This window comes from Delphinus delphis, chromosome 4 (genome assembly GCF_949987515.2).
Source record: "Delphinus delphis chromosome 4, mDelDel1.2, whole genome shotgun sequence".
Lineage (NCBI taxonomy): Eukaryota > Metazoa > Chordata > Mammalia > Artiodactyla > Delphinidae > Delphinus > Delphinus delphis.
This window is the reverse complement of record NC_082686.1, coordinates 67,774,494-67,799,189: the sequence shown is the minus strand read 5'-3', so window position 1 is coordinate 67,799,189 and position 24,696 is coordinate 67,774,494. Positions and strand designations below refer to the sequence as shown.

The window sequence follows — 24,696 nt, the reverse complement described above, 5'->3', positions numbered from 1 at the left end:
ATATCTTTGGTCTAATTACAGGTCTAGGTGAGAGGGAGAATCAGGAAGGGGCCTAGAGGAAGCTTGTCTTTCCTCTTGCACAGAAGAAGCTCAGTCTCCTGGTGTGAAGTAGAATTACATCCTTTTCAAAGGGACGCTTGCTCATTTCTTTATTTTTTATCTTCTCTCCCTTTCCAGAGATTGATAATCTCAGAGAAAACTACAGTCGGCAAATTTCCATTAATCACAATGACTTCAAAATTTTAAAAAATAATGAGAGTCAGCTGTGGGAAGTCCTCCAGAAAAAATTTAGCTGTATCTTTACCCTAGTTTCTCCAGCCCAGGAAGGTAACAGTGAGTCTCTACAAGTCTTCAGAAAAATGCTGGTGCCCAGGCTAGAGTTATCTGTCTGGAAGGATGACCTCACCAGACATGTTGTTGACGTTGTGGTGAATGCAGCCAATGAAGACCTCATTCATGGGGGAGGCCTGGCCCAGGCCCTCGTGAAAGCTGGCGGCCTTGAAATCCAAGAGGAGAGCAGAAGATATGTTTCCTTATGTGGCAAAATTCCAACTGGTGGCATAGCTATCACAGGAGCAGGGAAGCTTCCCTGCAAACTCATTATCCATGCTGTTGGGCCTCGGTGGGGGTTAATGGATAGACAGGAATGTATCGATAAACTGCGTAGAGCCATTATAAATATTTTGGATTTTGTCAATCGTAATGGGTGCCCTGAGACAGTAGCTATTCCAGCCCTGAGCTCTGGGATTTTCCAGTTCCCTCTGGATTTGTGTACACAAGTCATTGTGGAAACTATCAAGCATTATTTCCAAAACATGCAACTAACCAGTAATTTGAAAGAAATTCACCTGGTAAGCAATGAGGACCCTACTGTTGCTGCCTTTAAAACCGTTTCAGAAGCCATCCTAGGGAGGAACGAGCTGGGGTCCCGGGTGAGTCAAGAAGCCACCGACCTTTTCAATACTATGGTTGTGAACAACCTGACTCTCCAGATTGTCCAGGGCCACATTGAAATGCAGGAAGTAAGTCTTTGTTTTATTCTCTTGCACTCCCAAAGGGTATCCCTGAACTGTTTGTTACCTATCAAGTATGTTTTGAGCATATACTATTTCAAACACGGTTTAGAAAGCATCTTCTTAAGTAAGGTTAAGAGTATGGATTTCATAGCCAGACCATTTGGATTTCAATACTAGCTTTGCCACTTACTAACTGGGTGACCTGAACCAAATTACTTTACGGTTTGATCCTCAGTTTCCTCATCCGTAAAATAAGGATAATAATAGCACTTATATCTTAGAGTTGGAATCAATACACATAAACTGCTTAGAATAAAACTTGGCATGTGGTAAGTATTTATAATTATTATTGCCATTATTCTTAGGCACCATGAGGAAATAGAACAATCTTTGATTCTGAGGAACTTAAAATCTATTTTATTCTTTTTATGTAAAAAGATTCTCTATTTGAAAAATCTCGTTAGGGAGACAAACCATCTGAACATTTCTAAAGCAACCTAGCAATAATAAACAAAAAAGTCTTAATACAAAGTGAATTCATATTTAAGAGTATATACATTTGTGACAAGAGTGGAGTGTAGTAGATCAAGTAGGATTACTTCAGAAGATGTGAGTTTTAAATTGGCAGGAGAAGAGGCCTGGGTGGTTAGAATGACGGATCAGAGAGATACAGAGGAATTGACAGATCAAAAGTAGTAGGCTGGACCAGTCAGGAGACCTAAGCGGAGCTGTAAATCATATTCTGAGTATATGGCTCTGTGCCAGGAGCTGTGGAGGATACAAAGTGTAACGTAGCATTTAGCCAGGGATCATAGGGCACAAAGGTGAGGACCCTGACAGGGAGGGGAGAGAGTCAGGGTAACAGTGAACCTAGGTACTTCTGAATTAGTGCAGCTTCTCTGCCAGGCAGGGAGTAGCTCGAAGGTGGAAATCGTGGCTTGTTCATCTCTGTAGCCCTGGGGCTGGTCTCTGGGCATGCAACTGGGTGTTCAACAAATTACCGATGAGTAACTGAAGGGGGCAGCAGGGAGCAAGGGTTGCAACAGAGGAAGAGAGAGAAAGAATATAAGGCTATATTCTCTATTTTTCCCCTGGATCTGACTCTCCTATGGACACAATCAAATAGACTTAATCACAAGTGAAAATATGCCATTTATTGCCTGCAAGACAATTAGAAAGAAGACTGCGGGGACCCCATGAGATGAAATATTCATTTGATAAATCATTAATATGCCAATTTAAAATTAAAGTGGAAACATCCTGGTTGAGTAACTTATCCCTTTAACTAAAATTTTATTGTATTTAATTATTGCCAACACAAGGAACTTTAAAATTTGTAAAGGATGCCAATGCCCCCGACTTGCAAATTCTGATTTCACTTTCAAAGTGACACATTCATTAACATCCATGAGAAGTACCGAGGTTACCCCCAAAGGGAGCCAAAGCCATCAGGATAAATTGGGGGATCTGGGGACCCCACCAAGAAGGAGGCCTATTTCCCACCAAAGACTTTTATGTCCCATTTGTGCTTTCTTTCACCATGTACTACTTACCTTAAAAAACACAAACTTTAGGGGATAGAAACTGCCTGAGAAATTTTATTTTCACTCTGTAAGACAAAATGAAAATTCACATAGAAACAGCAAAAAGTGATGACAGTGGGGCAGAGAGTGAAACCACTTATGGATAAAGCTTAAAACAAATCATAGAGAATGCTGTGAATCTGGGATATTGGGGGTATAAGGCAGCAAGGGGCTGACAGATGTTTGCAATAAAACTTGTATCATCTACATACTTTACCTAATTTCTGACTAGGACAGACAGATTCATGGCAGTCAAATGATCACGCTTTGGAAATTTTATATCCATTATTAAGTGATATTTCTGTGGATTTAGGATTTTCAAATGTATTTTTCAAAGCTCTTCAGGGAAATAAAGATTTAAATTAGTCATTTAAAAAAAAGTAATTTAACACTGAATCTTGTTCATTTTTTTCCCTTTTCAGACGAATGTAATTGTTAATTCTGTATATACACATGGTGGTCTTAGAGCTACATCTGTGTCAAAATCAATTCTACAAGCAGCAGGAGATGAAATAGAAAGGGAATTTAGCCAAAATATGACTGACACACCACTAGATTCCCGGTTGGTACTGGTCACAAAAGGATTTAAATTGCCCTGCAAATATGTATACCATGTGTTGTGGCCTTCAGGATATTCTGAACAAAAACTGGTAAGGTCAAAATAAATTTATCTTTCTGTATCTCCAGAGTCTATGTTGTCTGTTGAATTTCCATCCTGTGATTACATTCATGAAATGTTATTGTCAAGTGGAATAATCCCCATTCTCTAGTACTCCTGTGAATACCTGAAATACTAAACAGGTATTGCTGTCACAAGTTATCTTAAGAAGTTTAATTTAAAATATCACCTAACCCATGTCTAAATTTTAAGTGGACCTACCGCAAATAGACACAGAAACATCAGGGCTCCCTCAGTCTGCACACTTGTTCACGTCAGCGCACCCAGTGACCCTGTAGGCCTTTTAGTAGTGGGCCTGGGATTCAGCCTCTCCATATCTCCTGCCATCTGTTAAATTCCAGGAGTACCTGGATCTCCCTTCCAATACCATTCCAGTCAAATCTATCGCCTGTGGCGTCTGTGCCTGTGGTGGAGCTTAGCTTTCTGCCTGACTCTACAACTGAGGGACGTAAATTACATGCATTAAAGAATAGGGGGAACCTACTGACAAGTGGAGAGAGGGAAACTTAATCCCCTTTTCTAACTTTGTCTATCTTTATTTTGTCTCCATTTCTGGTCTTCTCTTGTTTAGAGAGCCCTCAAATCCCAAATTGGTCCTCCAGTCACTCTCTACCCCTCAGTTTTTACTACATTAGTAAAACCTTCCTACATTAGTATAACTAATATATATTAGTGTAATTAGTATATGTAATTAGGATAATATATATTAGTATAATGTAGGAAGGTTATTAGATAACCTTCCTACATTAGTATTCAGTTTGAATGTTGAAACATTGATGGAAGTGTAAATCTGCCAAAAATAAATTATGTAACAGATCTTAATGACATTAAATAAATGTTGCTTACTTACTTTAACCTTTACCTCCTTTTATTAAAGCTCTTTATTTAGAGCTTTAAATAAAGCCTTTTATTAAAGCTCTTCTGACCCAGAAGTGGCAGGTAAGTGGGGATAAACTGAAGGTTGGCTCTCTAACCTGGGGAGAAGGCTACATAAACTGAGGGAAATCACGATGCTCAGACGTACTGAATGGCACAAAATGGACCACTTTCTGAGCCCTTTCATTTCTCATCATCTAACCTTATAGCTATAATGGGTCCCCTATGGAGTGGTACCTTTCCTGTCCTCTGAGGAGGGATGGACATGGCCCTGAGGAATAGTGGAGGCTGGCATTGTAAAATACAGGCAGGATTAAGGGGTAAGTGAAGTCTTATTTTTGACTCAAGGCTGATGTTGAATTTGTGTTTTTCCTGCAGACATTGGAAACTGCAATGAAGAAATGCTTGGGAAAATGCCTTGAGCTAAATATAACTTCCATTTCCTTTCCTGCCCTTGGGACTGGAATCTCTGAAGCAGCAGAGATTATGTTTAATGAAGTTTTAATGTTTGCCAGACACCATTTGCAACAATTAACTGTAAAGTTTGTGATCTTCCCAAAAGAACAGCAGTTATATAAGGTAAGTTAATGTCTTAGAAATGTACTTCAGTTCGTTTGTTCATTCATTCACTCAACAACATCTGTTTAGTATCTCCAGAGTAAGACACGGGGCCTGTTAAGTGCTGTACAGCATGGTGATGGTCTAACTTGGTGAAATTTAATTTTTATAAATTGCTCACTTCTGACCTAGTAAAGAATGTCATTGTACAAGCCATGTTAACCTCACTACCTAGCTTCTCTTTTGTCCTTTATTGGCATTTATTCTTCCCTCTGCTCCTTAAAGGTAAGGAGCCTCCCAGTTTTATGAGGTCCCCTACTCCTACCCCTTCTCTTTCCCACCTCCCAGGCTGTCTCCGTGTGGGTGGTTGCCATTTTCTCTCTCCCTACAAGGAAACAGACTTGTTCTATCTTGTTCTTTTCTGGAACAAGTGTAAAGGTTCTTATTCCTCTTGCTGCCTCACTAGACACAGGGAGGTTTGTAGTGTTTACTGATTTCCATTGCTGATGTCAAGCTATCCATGTTACATCACTGAAGAAGGAATTGGAAAGAGGTGTTCACAGTGGGGTCTCATGAGCCAGTGTAAGCCAGCTCCAGTACACCACTGTCTCATCCACAGCTGACCTGAAAGATTGGTGAATTACCCAATGAAGTAGCTTACCTTCTTGACAAAATTAAACATCCTGTCATTCGAATGAAGTTCACCAGTCCTCCCCCCGCCCCCAGCAGAGGACTGTTACTGGGCCCAGATAGGTGCCCTGAGTACATCTCTGGACTGTCCATAAAGCACCACATCCCTGTAAGAGGAATGAACCACAACTAGAAAAGAAGGCTCTCATTCTCTTCAACATACAAACAGAAATGTAAATGGCGGTTCAACAATACAGAAAAGATCAACCACAGTCTGAGGGCTCCCCCAGGGGCTAATAATAACAGTAGTTGCCATGAGTTGCATCAGCCAGATACTGTGCCAAGAAGAAGCTGTCTCTCTTCATTCTCCCCTCAGTCCCATGATGAAGCCACTATTGTCATCTCCATTTTACAAATGGGACCAGAGGTTAATATGTACTCACCAATCCAGTGGCTGAGCCAAGATACCAACCTGTGTCTGTTGGTCTGACCCCAAAGCCTGTGTTCTGAACCACTAAGCAAAACCACAGAAAAAATAACTTGAAAGATGATACAGCTTTCAGTTTTGTAACTCAAAGGAGAAGATTATCTTACAAAGTAACTTATGTTATACCCTGAACATTGACCATTCCTTCAGGCTTTTTTCAATGTTAACACTACATTATATCCATGTGGGGGTATGACGTGCACGTACACATATGTGTACACCTCTGGTCTTCTGCTAAGCACATCTTTTCTTCCTAAATAAGTCTTTCAATGAGGGGTGTATGTTCAGAAAGATCAGAGGGCAACTTACACAGTTCTTCACAGGGGGCATTACCTCGGCAAGGTCCCTACATTCCAGAAAATGGATTTGTCAGGCATCTAGAGTGGACCTGACTCAGGAAGACCAACCCATACTGAGCTCACAATAAAGCGATATTGATGTTCACACACTCATGAATTTCCAGTTCATGGATGACAATGAGTAAATAACTCCCCAGCTGACTGAAATACTGTGTTCACTCGTATTTCATGATGATAAGGGTCCTGGGTGCCACTGAGTATCTGTAAAAGGCCATGAACAGTCATTCATTTGGTTATTTAACAAATATGTATTGCATATCTACCTTGTGCCAGACATCACGTCTCAGAAAAAGGAACTCCTTACTAGGAACACATTCCTCACATGAGGTGTTAGTCATTCGTGGACAGAGCTGGAAAAACTGCCAAATTCTTGTCCTTTGGATCTACTTTTCCAAACTACTTGCAGCCTGTCTGCTTGTTATCCACACCCTCTATGTTATTGATACTGATTAAGTTACAGTTTTCTTTCACATTCAGTTCAAAAGCTTTGCCTAAATGATTTCTAACCCTGCGACACACACTGACTTTGAAGTGACTTTGTAAGAGAACTGATTTTTATCCATGTTGTGTTTGGCAGCTGTTATTAGTCTGTTTATCAGCAGATAATGTTATGTCATTTGTTTTGAAGGGCAGGGAAGTCCCTCCTTGTTATGACCTCTCCAGGTACTAAATAAGCATGGTAAGATTGAGGGCTTTTTTGCTCTGTAAATAGCAGCTGCAAATATAATTTATGAAGAAAAAGTACTACAGATTAAGAAACTTCATTATTAAAGTTCAGATGCAATGAAAAATGTAGTCTTTACTACGTTATTTACCATCTTTTTCAATGAAGAATTACTGCCAATTGCATCAACTTTAAACAAGGAAGACCCTGGGCATGGTGGTTCCAAACCCTAGGAGAGATGAGTTTTTTCAAATAGATACTATGTTAAACGATCTACCTGGCAATATACATAAATCTTTGTGTGTAGACTGTCCCATACTAATAATTATAACAATAGCTAACATATTGAATAGTTATAATATGCTGGGTACAATTATAAGCACTTTACAGGAATTGATCATTTATTTAATCTACAAACAAAGCATGGTGTGCGTATCACTTTTTAAAATGAATTTGTTTTATTGATTACAAGAGCATCTTCCTCTGTCTTCTTCAGTGACATATCCACAGCTTTAGTTCAGTGCCTAATGTGCAATTAGCAAGGCATTAATATCTATGAATGAATGAATAAATGAAGAAATGATATTTTGCCTTGGGATGTACATTCTCCTTTTTTGTATGCCAGATTTTAAGGTGTTTTTGTTTGTTTTTTCTTTTCCATTTTTCCTATACTTGTTTCCCCTACATGTTCTAATAGAGTGCAGTGCCGCACTTGCTGTTCCCGAGGACTTTCCTAAAGGCTGCTTTAGATTTGTGGCAGTGGAAATGGGGGATGAAAGAGTGGATGAGGTCAAGTATGTGAGTGTAGGCAGAGAGAGGGATTTTGATGACAGTGGCTAAAAGCCCCACTTAGGACTCTCGTCTCTGTTTTGCTTCTCGTAGGTTTTCAGCACTGAAATGGAAAAGAATAAGTTGAAGCTGCAGGGTCTCAACAATTACCCTGGTGGTGAGTAAGAAACTCACGGATCTAGAAATAGAGTCTACCATCATAGGCTCATTTTATTCTTGATCATCCGAACTAATGGAGGGGAGAAGATGAATAAATAAGCCAAACATGTTTCATTGTGCTCCTGCCTGGATACCAATGTGCTCTATACCTGACCATGATTCTGTTTTTGCTCAGTCTAGTTTCATGATATGAACAGAGAGAAGCTAAGTTGAAGTAGGTAATCCACAGTGTGGGTAGTTCGTTCACAAATAGATGTCTATTTTTTTTTTTTCCATAAGCTTACTAAGCCAGTTACGCTTTCTGATTTGAATGGAGTGCCATCTAAATGGGGTTACTTATTAGTAATCATAGAAAATACATCTAAGTAATACCAGATAATAATAAGTGGATTAAACCAATGCTACCCAAACCTGAGTAATCATTGGGATTGTGATGGAAACTTTAAAACAAACAAACAAACAAAAATATGTATGGCCCAACTCTACAGATTCTGATTCAGGAACTTTGGGTCTGGGCCAAACATGTATATTTTTCAATGCTTCCTGGTCAGTTTCGCTGCAGAACCAGGTCTGGGGATCACTGGATTAAACCAATCCTGGTAGTTGTTGGAGAAGGATTAACTTTGTCTTATAACTCCATTCCTGTAGAGGAGTTTGAGTGGACTGAGATGGAACTGTGTCATGACAACTAGGATGTGTACTTCTGAAATAGTCTTTTAATCCACAGTGTTCTATAGATGTTAAGAACACCAGACATTCAACCAGCAATAGAAACTATTAGGCTATTTTCTATTAGGGTCGAAATGATTTGCTTATACCCTTTATTAGAAGAGTTCACTTTTGGACATTCAGTGTCCAGCAGTGTTGGAAATGAAGAAGAGGGAACTTGAAGAGCTCTGGCCTGTGACTGCACCTCTTATGAACCTATTTATCTATCTGTAAAATGGTGATAATGAGAGATTGTTGTGAGGATAACTGGAGATTATGTAAAAATGTTCTGTAAATTACGAAGCATTAAACAAATGCCAGGGGATAAATAATGAATGAGAGGATGGACAGACTCCCAAGCTGGCCTAGAAGAGGGAGAGATGCCCTTTGACTGGAAGGGAGCAAGAATGGCTTCATGGACAAGATGGTTCTAAGTTGGGCTTTGAGGATGGCAAGATTTTCAATGGCCAGAGTTGGTGGGGGTAGGGCACCCAAAGTGAAGAAAACTCACAGAAGCAAACAAATGCACTGCATGTTTGGGAAACCACAGTGACTCTAGGGAAGTTAGATAAGAGGAGTTTTAGGAGAGGATAATATGCAAGAGGAACATACAAATGTCCCTATATCATTAATCTGAAAAATGGGGCCAGGCGTTGCCATTTACTTCAGTAATTTTTGAGGACATCGATAAAGGAATTATAGTACAGGACAGTAACAGACATTAATAATGATTAATGACGATGATCTCAGATTATTAAGGAAAAGTTAAACTATTTAGGAAGGCAGGGAAGTATGTTTCTATTATAAGTATTTAACTAATAAATAGTTAGAGTGAATTATGTTTTGGTGCTAGAAGAGACTCCTTGAGTGATTTCAATAATTTAGTTACCTAGAAGAACAACTCTTCTTTCCTAATAATGATGGATAAATGAAATATCACCATGCATTGTTTTTATTTTCTCCTAAAAATAATATAAGCTCCCAGGCAGAACAAGCGTTTTTTTAAAAAGTATGTCATCAATATAAGAATCTCTGTCACTTTTTACTGTTGTCTAAAACTTTGGCTTTTATTGTTACCAGAGGGAGGCCATTCTCCCCCTCCTACTTTTAGGTATGTCCTGGTACTTTTTCATAGCTCCTGGTACCACCCAACTGCTATAATCAGGGGAAAAGATGCTAATGACCACTACTGTCCTGAGATCACTCACTGGGAAGCAGAATTGTATGAGCACTGGAGTCAGGTTGCCCACACACCTACCAGCTCCCTGGCCACCACTTACAAGTCCTATTACTATGGGCATGTTACTTAGTAACTTTCTGAATCAGTTTCCTCATTTGTAATATGGGTCCTACTAATAGTACGTATTTCATAGGATTGTGAGAATTGAATAAAATAATACATGTAAAGCACTTAGAATAATGCCTAGAAATATTAAGTGTTCAACTTACTTTTTCCCCTCAAAGTATGTTTCTGAGATTTATCCGTATAGTTAAAGTTCACTCCTTTTCATTGCTGTAATATTCCATTGTTTAGCAGCACTAAACTCCAAATGTTGGTTGTGGAGGTGCAAAATGTCCTGTCATATACAGATAAGACATAAAAAGGAATCCCAGGTAGTGAAATTATGGGTATTTCTTTGTTTCATTATACTATGATAATTTCCAATTTTTCAAAAATTGGCTTTATCTATGGCTTTCAGAGATATTTGATTTTAAACCTGGTGGTAACAAGAGTTTAGGGAAAATCCCATTCAGCAAGAAATAATAGTTGGTTAGCATCCAGGATGAGATTACAAGGTGAACTCATCTGTAAATTGACAAATGCAACACAGCAGGGGCAAGACATGATAAGCTAAACTCTGTGTCCCCAAGGAGACTGTAAACTATACATTTAGATTTTCTTTGTACCCAGCAAAGCTCTCAGAGGTAGGTACTTAATTGAGGCTGCTACTGCTAAGGATGCTCAGGGCAAACAGTGGCTATGGTGTTTTGTTCTGTACTGGTTTAAAACCCACCTGCCTTCTGTGGTTGCTTATGATAGTGTTTTCAGTCCCCCAGGGGACCAGAGAGAAGAGAGAAAATAGATTTCCTGTCTTCAATCTGATGGGATCCGATCAGGAAAAGATAGATGAGGCCCAAGCGTGGATCCAGAGGATACTGACCCTCCAGGACTACCACATCATTGAGGATATGCATATCCTCTACCTCGGGAAAAAGAAACATGACTATTTGTCTGAGCTTCAGAAAACCTCATGTGTCTCTATCTCAGAGATGATCAGCCCGGGAAAAGCACAGTTAGAGATTAAAGGAGCCCAGGCTGACCTCTTTAAGGCAGTTATGAACATTGAACTAATGCTGTGTGAAGTTCAAGAGGAAATGGCAAGAAAAAAGGAGCGCATCCTTTGGAGCTTGTCAGGTGAGTAACTTTCAATTAAGTTGGAAAGTCAGCCCTTCCAACTTTTGGGCGTGAGCGTGCATGTGTGTAAGTGAGTGAGAGATAGAATGGAAGAGGAGAGAGAGCAAACCATGCTGGGTCTGTTAGGCCATAACTTTTATAACCGTTTTTTGGCTCTTTCTACCAGCAGGGTTAATTATTAGTAAATGAACACACACACACACACACACACACACACACACACACAAACACACACACGATTGGGTTTACTGATGATGACATGGATTGCCTAAGAGGCAATTATGAGGAAAGCCCAGGATAACCCAAGACCAGGCTCTAGGGAAAAAAAGTACATCCCTAATTCTGCAGATGGAGCATTCAAATGCAGACACATTCCACTTACTTAATTCATTTCTTTAATAGAGTTTTATTGCAATTATTTATTGCTGACAGCGTTAGGAGCCCTAAAATTACTTTGAGCCTTCCCACCAGAGTAAATTTCATTGGTACTGTGAGGTCCACTCAAGTATCACTCATTCAATGGGGCAAAACCCATCGGGATGACTGTGGGAATTTGGGTCTGGAGAGATCCTTTCAACTTAGCCCTAGAGCTAATTGAGAGATCATACCATTGAAAATACTGTCTTGGGAAATTGAGGCTTATTTCTTTCATTTATTCAACTAATGTGTATTGCATCCGTGTTATGTGAAGCATTGTGCTAGGTGCTTGGGATACAGTGATAAGATGAACATTGTTCCCACTCAAAATCTAACTGGGGGGCTTCCCTGGTGGCGCAGTGGTTGAGAGTCCGCCTGCCGATGCAGGGGACGTGGGTTCGTGCCCCGGTCCGGGAAGATCCCACATGCCGCGGAGCGGCTGGGTCCTTGAGCCATGGCCACTGAGCCTGCGCGTCTGGAGCCTGTGTTCCGCAACGGGAGAGGCCACAACAGTGAGAAGCCCGCGTACCGCAAAAAAAAAAAAAAAAAAAAAATCTAACTGGGGAAACTGAGAGGTAAGCAGGTTAGTTATGAACAGGAAGGTGAAAGTGCTCTGGAAACAACTAGGTGAGGCACCTAACCCAGACTTGGGAGGTAAGGGGAAAGCTTCGCAGGGGATGTGTCACAAATGGAGAAGTGAAGAATAGGTAGGAGTTAGTAAGGCAAAGAAAGAAACTTTCAAGAAATCAGACCATAGCTGGGCCTAGGTTATGCAAGACTTTATAAATCACATGAAAGTATTCAGAGTTTTTCTTGAAACAAATGGAGAGCCTTGAATGATTTTAAGCAAAGACAAGGTCAGACTTGTATTTTAGAAAGATCACTGGATGTAACATGGAAAGTGACTTTAGTGCAAAAATTCAGATGTAAAACTTCAGAGAACGTCTTATTTTCACCATGTGTTTGTAAAAATAGTTCAGGCAGATATGGTCGAAGTGAGTGGGAGTTTGCAATAAATGTTGTATCCATAGTCCACAGAAAACCCAATGTCAAAAAACATGGACAAAAACAATACTTAAGAATGAGACCCAAGATTATGATTTCTACTTAGCTCTTAAAACATAGTGAATGTGGGCGTTTAAACTGACATTGACACTTCTCAAGAGAACAAGGTAGAAAATAACACTGATGTCCTGTAATGCTTGTGGCATTACTTTAACTGCATTCGTAAAGTTGGCCCATTCTCCTAGCTGTTGGCAATTTAGTCATGTTAAGTCCCTTGCTCTGCTGCAAGGTGGCATTTTTTGGCAGTTGATGACTAAGCATATTATTCTACAGCAGCGTTTCAGAGGTTCATAGAGACTCACCCCCTCTTAATCAGGTTAAGATCTACATTAACAAAATGAATAATTTTTTTTTTTTTTTTGCGGTACGCGGGCCTCTCACTGTTGTGGCCTCTCCCGTTGCGGAGCACAGGCTCCGGACGCGCGGGCTCTGCGGCCATGGTTCACGGGCCCAGCCGCTCTGCGGCATGTGGGATCTTCCCGGACCGGGGCACGAACCCGCATCCCCTGCATCGGCAGGCAGACTCTCAACCACTGCGCCACTGGGCAAACCCAAAATGGGTAATTTTCAAATGAGTTATTACTACAGGGAGCATCAGCTATCCACCAGAACAGTATGTTTTAAATAATAGAAGTTAGGCATATGCTCCTCTTTTATGGTTCTCTTTTAATCCTTCCTGGTGAGTGTTTCTGATGGCAGGACTTCGTGGATCTTTGAGTTTCCGGTGCCCAGCTCAGTGCCTGGCATGTAATAGGAGCTCAGTAAATGTTTGCTGAACTCAAGAGAACTGAACTCTAATACTATACTTTATAAATGTGAGCTATTGCTCTCCAGATTTAATTTACAGTCTCTTTGAAATGTCTTGGCTTTGGTGTTCCTCTGCTATGGAGTTATGTTCCTCCTGCTTTCCTGCTTTCTGGATTTACAGCTTGGCCCTCTATAAGTTTCTCTGAATTTATCATCTGCTTTTTGTGGTTAAATTGAGCCCACTCAATTAGATAATGTGCTAGGGATTAGGTCATTTTATTATACTTGGTCTTAAGTCAAATGGAAAGTAAACTGAAAGAAAAGAAGCCTTTTTTGGTGTTTTCATATGTCCATCTGTGTATTTAGTCCAGGAAGGAGCTCCTTTGGGCAATAAAAGGTTGTCCCTTGAATGTAAAGTAGGAAAGAAGTTAAGGAAGGAAAGAAGGAAGAAAAAGAGGGAAAAGGAAGGAAGGGAGGAAAGACATGACACCACAAACTATTAATCTCCAAATTTTGTTCTTCTTGGTTGGGTGGCCTATGAATAACATATATACTAAATATTCTGCCTTGCCCCTTACAGAAAGCACTGGTGAAAGCCAGGTTTATAATCTTGGATCTGTACTTATTAACTTTGTGATATTGAGCAAGTCACTTAACTTCTCTGAGTTTCAATTTCCCTATTTGTAAAACTGTGTTAATTATTTCAGTGGTGGTTTGTAATACCCAAATGAGGTAGAGATACAAAACTGTTTCGAAAACTTTGAAGTATTACATAAATGTCATACCATTTTCCATCACCCCTTAACATTTTCTTATGCTTATGTTTTTTGTTGATTGGCATCCTGGCTAGAAATACAAACATTTCCTATTAGCAATACAACTATATATCATCATTACAGCATTGATGGGGGGAGTATATATTAATGCTCTTTTTTCTCTTATCCCCTCAGCTTCATAATCCAAATCATCTGAGGACAAATTTATTTATTTATTTATTTATTCTGTGGGAGATTCTGCCTCCCATGGGATGTAACTTTTTTCTTGAGCTCGATTATTTTATTTATTTATTTATTTACCCGCACCCCGCGGCATCTGGAACTTCCTGGACCAGGGATCAAACCTGAGCCCCCTGCAGTGGAAGTGTGAAGTCTTAACCACTGGACCACCAAGGAAGTCCTGAGGACAGATTTATTAACCCCCTATTTTATCCTATGACTTCTCATGGTATTATAGCTGTCCTTGCATGTCCTAAACATATGAGGCATACAAGTTAAACTGCTTATATATTCCTCCAAGTTTTTATAATTTGTTTCATTTAATTTCTGTTTATTTATTTATTTACTTATTTGGCCACGTGGCACGGCTTGCAGGATCTTAGTTCCGCGACCAGGGATCGAACCCAGGCCCCGGCAGTGAAAGCACTGAGTCCTAACCACTGGACCGCCAGGGAATTCCCTCATTTAATTTCCTTACAAACCTTTCCCTCTCACAGAGCACTGAGACAAAGTTTTATGTTACCCATTTTCAGGGCAGCAGACTGATCAGCAACCAGAAAACCAGAATCCAATGAAGGAAAATGCATTTTTGAAATGCCTGAAGATTTCAACTCGAGAAATTCAGGATCAAAAGAAACAGTTTGAAGACTGTGGTTTGTGGGTTATAAAGGTATACTTAATTAAGGGAAGAATTTGACTTATCTGCTCTCACTTGATGCTACAGCCAAAAGAAGAACTCCCCTGCTAATGTCTCTAAGCTAGCTGCTCAATGACCTGGAATCCTAGGAATTAGTCTGAAAGGAGGGCAGGGATGGGCAGGTATGAGAGGTATAATTGGAATCAAGTGGTAGAAATGATGTCAGGATGTACGGAAGCATAGACCAAGACTCAGAGATAAGCTATCTGCCTGTCTTGAAGCAAAATAAAAGAAACGCAATAGCATTTATCACACTTATAATTATTTACCTATTTTTAGCTCTCACTAAACTATGAGCTTTAACAGGGCAAAGACTGTGTCTGCAGTTGACCATTTCATTACCAGCTATCACATAGTGATTGCTCAGGGAATTTTTATCGAAGAGGGACAGGGAATTTTGAAGAGATAGAAGTCAAAATAGGAGAGGGTTGGGGTCAGGAGAGACTCTTAGCAACTTTATGTGAAAAGCAAATCACATGCAAAGTAATATGCACATAAGTGCCTTTATTCTTGAAGCAGAGTAGCAGGCAATTTAAGTAGCAGTTCTCCAGTTTCTTTTTCAGTTTTTCATTTCCTTGGGCTGTAGGTGGAGAAGGTAGACAATGCACTTCTCATGGCTGCCTTCCAGAGAAGGAAGAAAATGATGGAAGAGAGAACCCATGGGAAACCTGTGAGCCACAGGTTGTTTCAGCAAGTCCCACACCAGTTCTGCAAAATGGTATGCAGAGTCGGCTTTCACAGAATGTACTCCGTGCCCTGCGGTAGGTGTCAGTCCCTCATAATCGGGGTTACTCTATGCGGGAATTGGTGAGCAGACATCAGCAGATGACTCACCACTAACAGCATTTGTTGCTTTGGTAAGGGGGTCATTTACAGCTGGGATTTAGTGGTAAAGTTATTTGGAAAGGGTCATATTTAAAATTTTTCCTTCACGTATACTGTGGCTGGTGGCTTTTATGTTGATGAAAGTGTTTGCAGTAAGAGCTACAGTTCACTGTTTTCCCCTTTCTGTGTTTGTGTCCTATCTGCAGAGAGCACCCTGGAGCTTTTTTTTTTTCTTATCTCAACGAAATTATTATCAACACTACCAAACAATCTTCCTCCCTTAATTAAAAGAGCATTTTCCTGAATATAATAAAGTTGGTTCTTTCTCTTTTTTTTTTTTTTTTGCGGTACGTGGGCCTCTCACTGTTGTGGCCTCTCCCGTTGCGGAGCACAGGCTCGGGACGCGCAGGCTCAGCGGCCATGGCTCAAGGGCCCAGCCGCTCCGCGGCATGTGGGATCTTCCCGGACCAGGGCACGAACCCGTGTCCCCTGCATCGGCAGGCAGACTCTCAACCACTGCGCCACCAGGGAAGCCCTGGTCTTTTCTCTTCCATCCTCTTCATTTCCAGTAGCTGCCAGCGAATGAATTAGGCATCACCTTAGTTATGGGGGTTCTACGTGTAGTTGCTTCTATGTCTCAGCTGTACAAAAATATTTCATACTTTACTGCTATATTTTCTCTTTTAAATCTCTCCATAAGAAGCTAAGAAGTTTAGTAATCATCATGGAGGATACTAGCGAGGCAGCTTGATTTTGCCTGGTCCATTAAATATGTCGCTTTTGATCTTCACCTTTCAAATACATAGCATGATCCTTGCTGCAGAGCCTACTCCAAGGCTTGATTTCTGGAAAGCAAGGGGTCTGGAAATGATCTCTTTGCCCCAGAGAAAACATAAGCAGTACCCAGGGTAAAAATTGGACCTGAACAATTTTTCACCTGGGGGTAAAAATTGATAAATGAATCCCCACCAAGAAGTCTTGGAGTGTAACCAGGAAAGCGATGATCAGTATGATCCTTTCACTGGCAAAATCTTAAAAATTCACGACTTCCATTTGCTCCTAAACCCATTGTAACTGGCATCTCTGCACTCCACCCCTGCCCCTCCTATTTCGACTTAAACTACTCTAAGAACATCACAATCCTCATATTTTTCAAATCCGGCGAGTGCCCTCTTTTCATTTCTGTGGTAGACACTGCTAATTGCCTACCCAACATCTGTGCACATGTTTCTTCCCCAAGTAGCTAAGACACACACCATCCTCCCAAGGAAGACTGTCACAAAGTCTCATCTTAGCTTATCATCAGCCTCAAGTCCAGACAGTACTTTCTTAAAGCTTAAAGGCAAGGTAATTTTCCTAATACATTCATTACACAACGATATGCGAGGGAGCAGGAAAACCGCAATAAGAACTCCCAGTTCGAAAGGGGAGAAAGGAAAACACACAAGTCACTGGTCTATACCACTAACCACGTGCTGCTGGACCGGTATAGTATTCTATTCTGGGAGTGGAGTAAGACCTTTGTTTTGCACTCTGGGAAAAATCTTCCTTACGTATTGCCGCCCTTGGTCATTTCTAGGTGAACTGCCTACCAGGGGTCTATGGATTGCCCTAGGGATCTAGAATGCTCCCAGGCTACTGATAGCTGGACTTGTAGTTTTTTTCAACCATACGATTCCTTTAAAAACTAAGCAGCATGAGGCCTGTTTGTTTCTGGTCAAGTTTGTGTCTTTTTAACCCAGCCAAATATCTTGTCTCCATCTAGTCTTTAAGCCTCAAGATTCTGGTCTTTTACCTACTGGCCTCTGTGCTCCGCCCACTTCCCTAGCCATTCGCTTAGCAGCTACTGTCTTGAGGGAATTCAGGCAATTCAGACTCAGTGGGGAGATAATACTCATAATGTGACCTGTGCCAATGTGTCTGGTGAGAACGTTTAACTGAACGTGCCTGAGAAACCCTGGAGACATCAGTTTTGTCACCACTGAGCAAACTCATTTTTTTTAACCTAGTTTTCATTTGGAGTGTAAAGGCTCCTGGCTTTTTCACACCTGCATGGTTCCAAATTATGGGACTCTCAGTAAACTTAGATGCCACGTGCTGGTAGAGGGGGCTTCTATTAACAAAGCTTTATTTATTTTTTTCTATCTTGCATTCTAGCCAGTTCTATTCTGAATTCATCTCTTGCTTGTAAGACTTGGATGAATGCAGCAAGAATGTGCCTGCTTGCAGTTTCTTTATTGGATTCATTCATTCATTCCATAAGTATTTATTGAAAACCATTCTAAGAGTCAGGCCCTTTGCTAGGTGGGAGGGATACAACAGTGAAACAAAATAGAGTTCCTGCCCTTATAATTTATAATCTAGTGAGTCCATCTGTTGTCCTTTTTTTAAATATTGGTATTTTCTGGAGTTCTGAAGGAACCTTCGCTCTTTTTCCTCTACAATGTCCCCCTGCGTGATTATACCTATTCCCATGACTTCAACTCCTACCTCTATGGTGATGACTTGCAAATTTGTAACTCTAACCCCCTACGTTTCTCCGGACCCACAGGCCCATATTTCTGTCTTTTGGACATCTCTACCTAGATGTCCCATAGCCACCTCAAACTGAACGCTTTTCTTGGCCATACTTTTCCTTAAGAAAGGGGCTCCCCCCACCCCACCCCCCATACTCCCTAAACTGGCTAATACCCCCATCCATCTACCAGGTCTCCTAGGCTGGAAACTTTATCATCCTCCATTCCTTCCTTTCTCTCACTCTCATATTGAGGCAGTCATGCAGTTCTAGTGATTCTCAATAAAATTCTCAGTCCAGACTTACCTCTCTGTTCCTACTGCTTTAGTTCATCTTCCCCTAAGCCTAGACCATTACCTGGTCCTTTCCTTGCCTCAAAACCATCTGACCTGTCCTTTACTCTGCTACCAGAATTAGCATGCTAAAAAATTACACGCCCGTTTAACATCTACATTTTTAGTTGCCTACAAGGTAAAAAACCCGAACTCCTTAGCAGAGCATTTAAGGCCTTGGACCCACGTTATTTCACCAGCTTATCGCTTACTATATTCCTCAACACACTAGCTGTGAACTTCTTAGAGCTTCCTAAATACGTGCTGTATGCTTTCATGCCTCTGTGCCTTTCCATGTGGAATGCCTTCTGTCCTCACTCTTTCTAGTCCTGCGAACTCCTCTTCCTTCTTCAAGATATAGTCCAAATGGCATCTCCTGTTTGACACCTTCTGCAGCTCCTGCAGGCCCAGCAAGTTGCTTCCCTGTGTGCTCCTGTACTTCCTTCATTGCTTTGTTACATCTGTAAATCTAACAAGTACAAAAATTTACAGTTCCACACATCTCAGGTGTGGGACTTGTTTTCTTTATGGTTCTATAACTGAACTTTAGCTTTCATGCGCCCATGTCCACAGATATGGAAAACTCCATCTTGACAGTTCAGGATGAACTCAGTCATTTTCAGAGTTTTCTTAGTCCATTTGGGTTGGTTTTTTAAAAATATTTATTTATTTATTTATTTAGCTGCATCCAGTCTTAGTTGCGGCATGTGGGATCTTTTAGTTGCAGCATGCGAACTCTTAGTTGTGGCATGTGGGATCTAGTTCCCTGACCAGGGATTGAACCCAGGCCCCCTGCATTGGGAGCCCGGAGTCTTAGCTGCTGGACCACCAGGGAAGTCCCCATTTGGTGTTTAAACTCAGTTCCTGCAAGGCTTTGCCCTTTCTTCTCCTAATATCCTTGAGATTGCTCTAGATGGTGGGCAGGCATTGTGGGGAGGGTGGTCTAGCTTATGGCCCCCCATCTGTCTTCTGCCCCCAGTGTCCTCTGGTAGGTAAGCCACCCTGGGCTTTGGTCATTAGCACCTTCCCAGACTTAAATTTCCAATGCCCTTTGCTCTTAAGTAGTGTCTACACAGGCTGCTCTGTTTTTCATGCCGGGGGAAATCGTTTCCCGGCCAGGTCTGTGCGCCTCCTGCAGCACAGGAAACTTTTGAGTGTGCTCATCCTCCAAGCTGAAATGCGGGCTCTTGCGGGGGGCTGTCCTCACCTGTTCTGGACATCTTCCCAGCCATTGCTACTTTCCACTCAAGTGCCAGGCTGGGTGAGGGGCTGCACTCAGCGGGGTCAGGCAATGGTCCCTTCTGCTGTGGAAGTTCCCCCAGTTTCTCTGAGATTTCTATTATCCTGCTCCATCTTGGCTCCCAGGGCTCTTTCAAGGGAGTGAGGCAGTAAAGTGAGCAAGTTCTCAGAGTCCCCAAGAGTTCTAGTCATGTCCTCTCTGATTCTTCTCTTACTACCAGGTAGAAGGAAAAACTTTTATCTTTCTTTTTTAAATTAACTTATTTATTTATTTAGTTTTGGCTGAGTTGGGTCTTTGTTGCTGCGTGCAGGCTTTCTCTAGTTGCAGCGAGCAGGGGCTACTCTTTGTTGTGGCGCGCAGGCTTCTCATTGCGGTGGCTTCTCTTGTTGCGGAGCACGGGCTCTAGGCGTGCGGGCTTCAGTAGTTGTGGCACGTGGGCTCAGTAGTTGTGGCTCGTGGGCTCTGGAGCACAGGCTCAGTAGTTGTGGTGCACAGTCTTAGTTGCTCCACAGAATGTGGGATCTTCCCAGACCAGGGCTTGAACCTGTGTCCCCTGCATTGGCAGGCGGATTCTTAACCACTGCGCCACCAGGGAAGCCCAAAACTTTTATCTTGAAATAAGAAAACTGCTTTAGAATATCTTGTATTCTTTCCTCTCTCATATATGGTATAAACTCCATGCTCTAAATCCTTCAGGCTTTTAGCCTTTTGGTTCAAAAAAACTCCTTTTTCTCTCTCAGAAAACCTAACTCTGAAAGCCAGACTTTTGTGACTATATTCTCTGCTTGATTAAAAATAATTTTGTCATTTATGTATACATACATGTATATATCATATATATGTATATTCAATTGAGTTTGTTCTAAATTTTATTCTTTTTGCCTCTGAAGTGATAAGTAGCAAGAACTCAATGGGTAGAGGAACGAGGAGCAAGAAGAAACCCCCAAAAAAGAAATCTTTGAATTTTATCTCAAAATATGTTCTTGCCACATAAAATTGTACTGTATTTTATCTGTTTACATGTGGGGAGTTCTCTTTGTGAACATGTCTTAGCCACTTTTGAAGCTCAAGTCCGTCGTGGTAGCCACTGGCCACATGTGGATATTGAGCACTTAAAATGTGGTTAATCTGAATTGAGATGTGCTGTAAGTATCAAATACAGACTGGATTTTACAGACCACTGCCAAAGAAAAGAATGTAAGATATCTCAGTAATTTTTATGTTGATTACATGTTGAAATGATAACATTTTAGATATAATAGGTTAAAAATGTATTATTAATTTTACCTTTTTTAATGCAGCGAGTAGAAAATTTAAAATTACATATGTGGCTTCCATTACATTTCTTTTTTTTTTTTTTTTTTTTTTTTTTTTTTTTTTTTTGCGGTACGCGGGCCTCTCACTGTTGTGGCCTCTCCCCTTGCGGAGCACAGGCTCCGGACGCACAGGCTCAGCAGCCATGGCTCACGGGCCCAGCCGCTCCACGGCATGTGGGATCCTCCCGGACCCGGGCACAAACCCGTGTCCCCTGCATCGGCAGGCAGACTCTCAACCACTGCGCCACCAGGGAAGCCCTCCATTATACTTCTATTGTTCAGTGCTGCTCTAGAACCTGAAACAGTGTTTGGTTATGTCCCAAGTAAATGTAAAGAAAGAGAGAGGGAAGAATGGAAGGGAAGGAGGGAGAGAGAATATGGCTTCAAAGAAGTTTTCATTTTTTTCCCCCTCTAATAGGGGTAAAGAGGGCATTAAGCAGGGATTATTATCTTGAGGACCAGAGTTTGGCCCTCAGCTTCCTGAGAGTTCTTAATATTCCAGAGAAGAGAAGACAGATGACAAGCATATATATCAGTGTGGCATATATTCCAGGGGTTGGAATAGGGCACATCCTCCTTGTATCACAGTATTAAGGATGCCTGATGAATGGAAAACTTCCTGGTGAGCATGGACCTAGATCAAAAGCGTGTAGAAATTCTCTGTGGGCTATTTTGCTAGGCTCATGCTCTGGGTGATCACTGCCTATTTCTGTTGGCCCCAGCCTTCATGCTGCTTCTCAGTGGTTCCCTGCACCCCACTGACCTGCTCTGGGACTGGCCCCAAGCCTGATAGCCATTCTCAGTGTCCATGGCCCCACTGATGCCACCCTGAAACCAGGACCTGTCTATGTGTATGGATGCAGAGTTCCCAGTTTACAGGCCACTGTGGGCTGGGGTGTAGGGAGGGGAGGACATGGACCAGAGCCCAGACTGTTCTAGGCTCAGTCCAGCCTTAGGAGTCTTTCTGTGACAGGGTTCATTCAGTAACTGCCTCAGGGCTTGGTCTGAAGTCAGGCTGAGGGGTTGGGATGTGACGGGGTCGGCCTCCAACTGTGGCTGAGGTTCAGGGAGCTGGACACACCTTTTCTTTCTCTAATATTCAGCCATGCTGTCTAACAGACGGGCAGAGTTTTAGTGCCCTGCATTGTGTCCAGGCCCAGGACACTTGCTCATACCCAGTAAAGTGACTTCAAGCCTCAGATCTAGAGAGGTTTCTGTTCCTCACTGGGGTGTGTCTCAAGGGCCAGAACTAATGGGGCAGGTGAATGATTATATGGAGTGATTTCAGGGACACCAGGGAAGCTGCTAGAACCCTCCAAATGCTCCTTCCATCTGTCTGGTCAATACTGACATCCCTCAGTTAGAGATTCATCTATTTGGATTAGCTTTTGGAACAGGGAAAAATCCCTAGACTAAGCGCCAGTAGATGAGGAACCAAGTCTCATCTTTGCCTCCTATTTGAGGTTGGTATTACCACACCTATCCCTGCCCCACAGTAGAGAATATTCCTCTAGTAACCAGATGTCTGTGTCCCCAAAATCCAGAGTGTCTCCTCCTGAACAATGTAGCATGCACACTAACGTTACTTCATATGCTCAGCATTCCCCTTATTTTGACATATTTTTCGTGTAATGCTGTCCATGAATTTGGAAGACACTTTGCCTTTCTTACATGCTTTTTTCACTAGCTCTATTCTCAAGAGTTCTAGACATATCCTTATTTTCAGCTTGTAGAAGTCAGGCCATGTTCTAATAGAAACAGAACCTTCCCTACATTATGCTGTCTTTATTAGCTGCTCGGCTGGTAAGTTGACTTAAGTCATACTCTCACTGAACCTCAGATTTTTCATGCTATATGGAGATCCTACCCAAATCACGTATTAATTGAAGATAATCAATGTAAAAATGCTTTGTAAATCATAGACTCCTCTATAAACTCTAATGGTATATTAAGATGTAAGCTATCATTATTTTCGTGATATTAGTGTTAATTTGCCACAAGTGAACAACTTTGGGTGTCTTTGCTACAGACACAGGGACTTGAGAGCAGGAAGTGGTGATTATTTGGAGGACTAGGGAGTGAATACATTTTAGTACCCAAATAGGCAATGTGATTTGTCAGATCATAATAATCTTTAATTTTTTTTTCTCTTATCAGACCCAAAATATGGAGCTGGAATATACTTCACCAAGAACCTCAAAAACATAGCACACCAGATCAAGAAAACATCCGCCACAGATAAGCTGATCTATGTGTTTGAGGCCGAAGTACTCACAGGCTCCTTCTGCAAGGGTCATCAGTTTAATATTGTTCCCCCACCATTGCATCCTGGAGCCGTAGACTGCCATGACAGTGTGGTTGACAATGTTTCCAGCCCTGAAACCTTTGTCGTTTTTAGTGACACACAGGCTGTGCCCCAGTATTTGTGGACTTGCATCCAAAGTCATGTACAGGATTACTCAGGACAAATGATGCTGTCTCCACAGCAGCCTTGGAGGAAACTCTCAAGTGGCAGCTCTGTTGATTAACCTCCACATCATTTTAACAACAGGTATGACCTTCCTTTGGAGGAACTAACCAAATAATGACCATCAGTGACTCAAAGAGTGGTTTGAATATGTCAAATAAACTATCATCTTAGCGCCTTCATCTTTGTCTTCCTCTCTTGGGGTTGGGGTGGGTAGATAACAACTAAAACACTCTTAGGACCTCTCCCTCTCCTTCAAGTTGTCCTTTTATCTTCTTTACCATAGGCAATAGCAAAAATGTTTTACATGTAGTGAAGAGATTTTCCAGTATATAATCCAATCCTTTTATTTTGTAAAATGATGATAGTGTAACATATTAAGACGGCAAGATGATTTTAGATTTTCCAGAGAATCTTATAAAGTGCTTTATATATCAAAATAAATCACCTTTGTCAAAGTAACTGGCTCTGAAAATTATGTGTAAAATGAACTTATTTGCAGTGGAAGGACACCAGACGGCCAATATTCTACTGCTACCCCTTTTGGATTCAGCTATTTCAAGTAATGCCACTCAGGCACCATGAGGCTAAATTATTAATTCACCAAATAGATCTTGGTCACCAGATGTATGTATTTCAGTCACTTTCTTGGTGCTGGGGCTACGATGCTGGACAAGACAAATGTCTTCCTAAAGCTTTCAGCCGAAATAATCAGAAAGGCAGCTATGGACAACTTAACAAGTGTGACTCGGTATAACAAAAGAGGAATTACAGATTCTTTGGAAAAATTTAAGGAGGAGAAGCATAAATTAATCTGGGGTTGGGAGGAAGTCCTTTTAAAAAAAAGTGAAACTCAAGTTGAGACCTGAAGAATTTTTAAGATAGGCAAATTAGGAACGCAGCACATTGGGAACACAGTTGGAAGAGTATTCTGTGCAGCGAGCTCTTAAAAAGGCTGAATCTACTGTGACTGTGGCCATATTTGACTTCAGATTTCTGCAATGTAGTGGCCAGCTAATCTCAGCATGCATCTCTTTCCTATTCTGAAATCAATATCTCTCTATACTTCCAAACTTCCCTGACCTTCACATCCTCAACCTCTTGTCTAGAATACTTCCTCCTCCTCATCTTACCTTAGCCAGCATTCTTCATCTTA

At 41.3% G+C, this 24,696-nt stretch overlaps 1 protein-coding gene across 1 annotated transcript in view; it reads left to right on the top strand.

The window, feature by feature from the left end:
- The window catches only part of PARP9 (poly(ADP-ribose) polymerase family member 9), a 32,652-nt gene extending 8,550 nt beyond the window's left edge, over nt 1-24,102 (top strand). The window contains exons 4-11 of the mRNA XM_060010758.1: nt 178-1,022; nt 3,022-3,249; nt 4,533-4,733; nt 7,735-7,798; nt 10,559-10,924; nt 14,682-14,818; nt 15,432-15,606; nt 23,231-24,102. Of these exons, the coding sequence (XP_059866741.1) occupies nt 178-1,022; nt 3,022-3,249; nt 4,533-4,733; nt 7,735-7,798; nt 10,559-10,924; nt 14,682-14,818; nt 15,432-15,606; nt 23,231-23,601 (2,387 nt within the window). The 3' untranslated portion in view covers nt 23,602-24,102. The remainder of the gene's footprint in view (nt 1-177; nt 1,023-3,021; nt 3,250-4,532; nt 4,734-7,734; nt 7,799-10,558; nt 10,925-14,681; nt 14,819-15,431; nt 15,607-23,230) is intronic.
- Nucleotides 24,103-24,696: the final 594 nt, after the last annotated feature.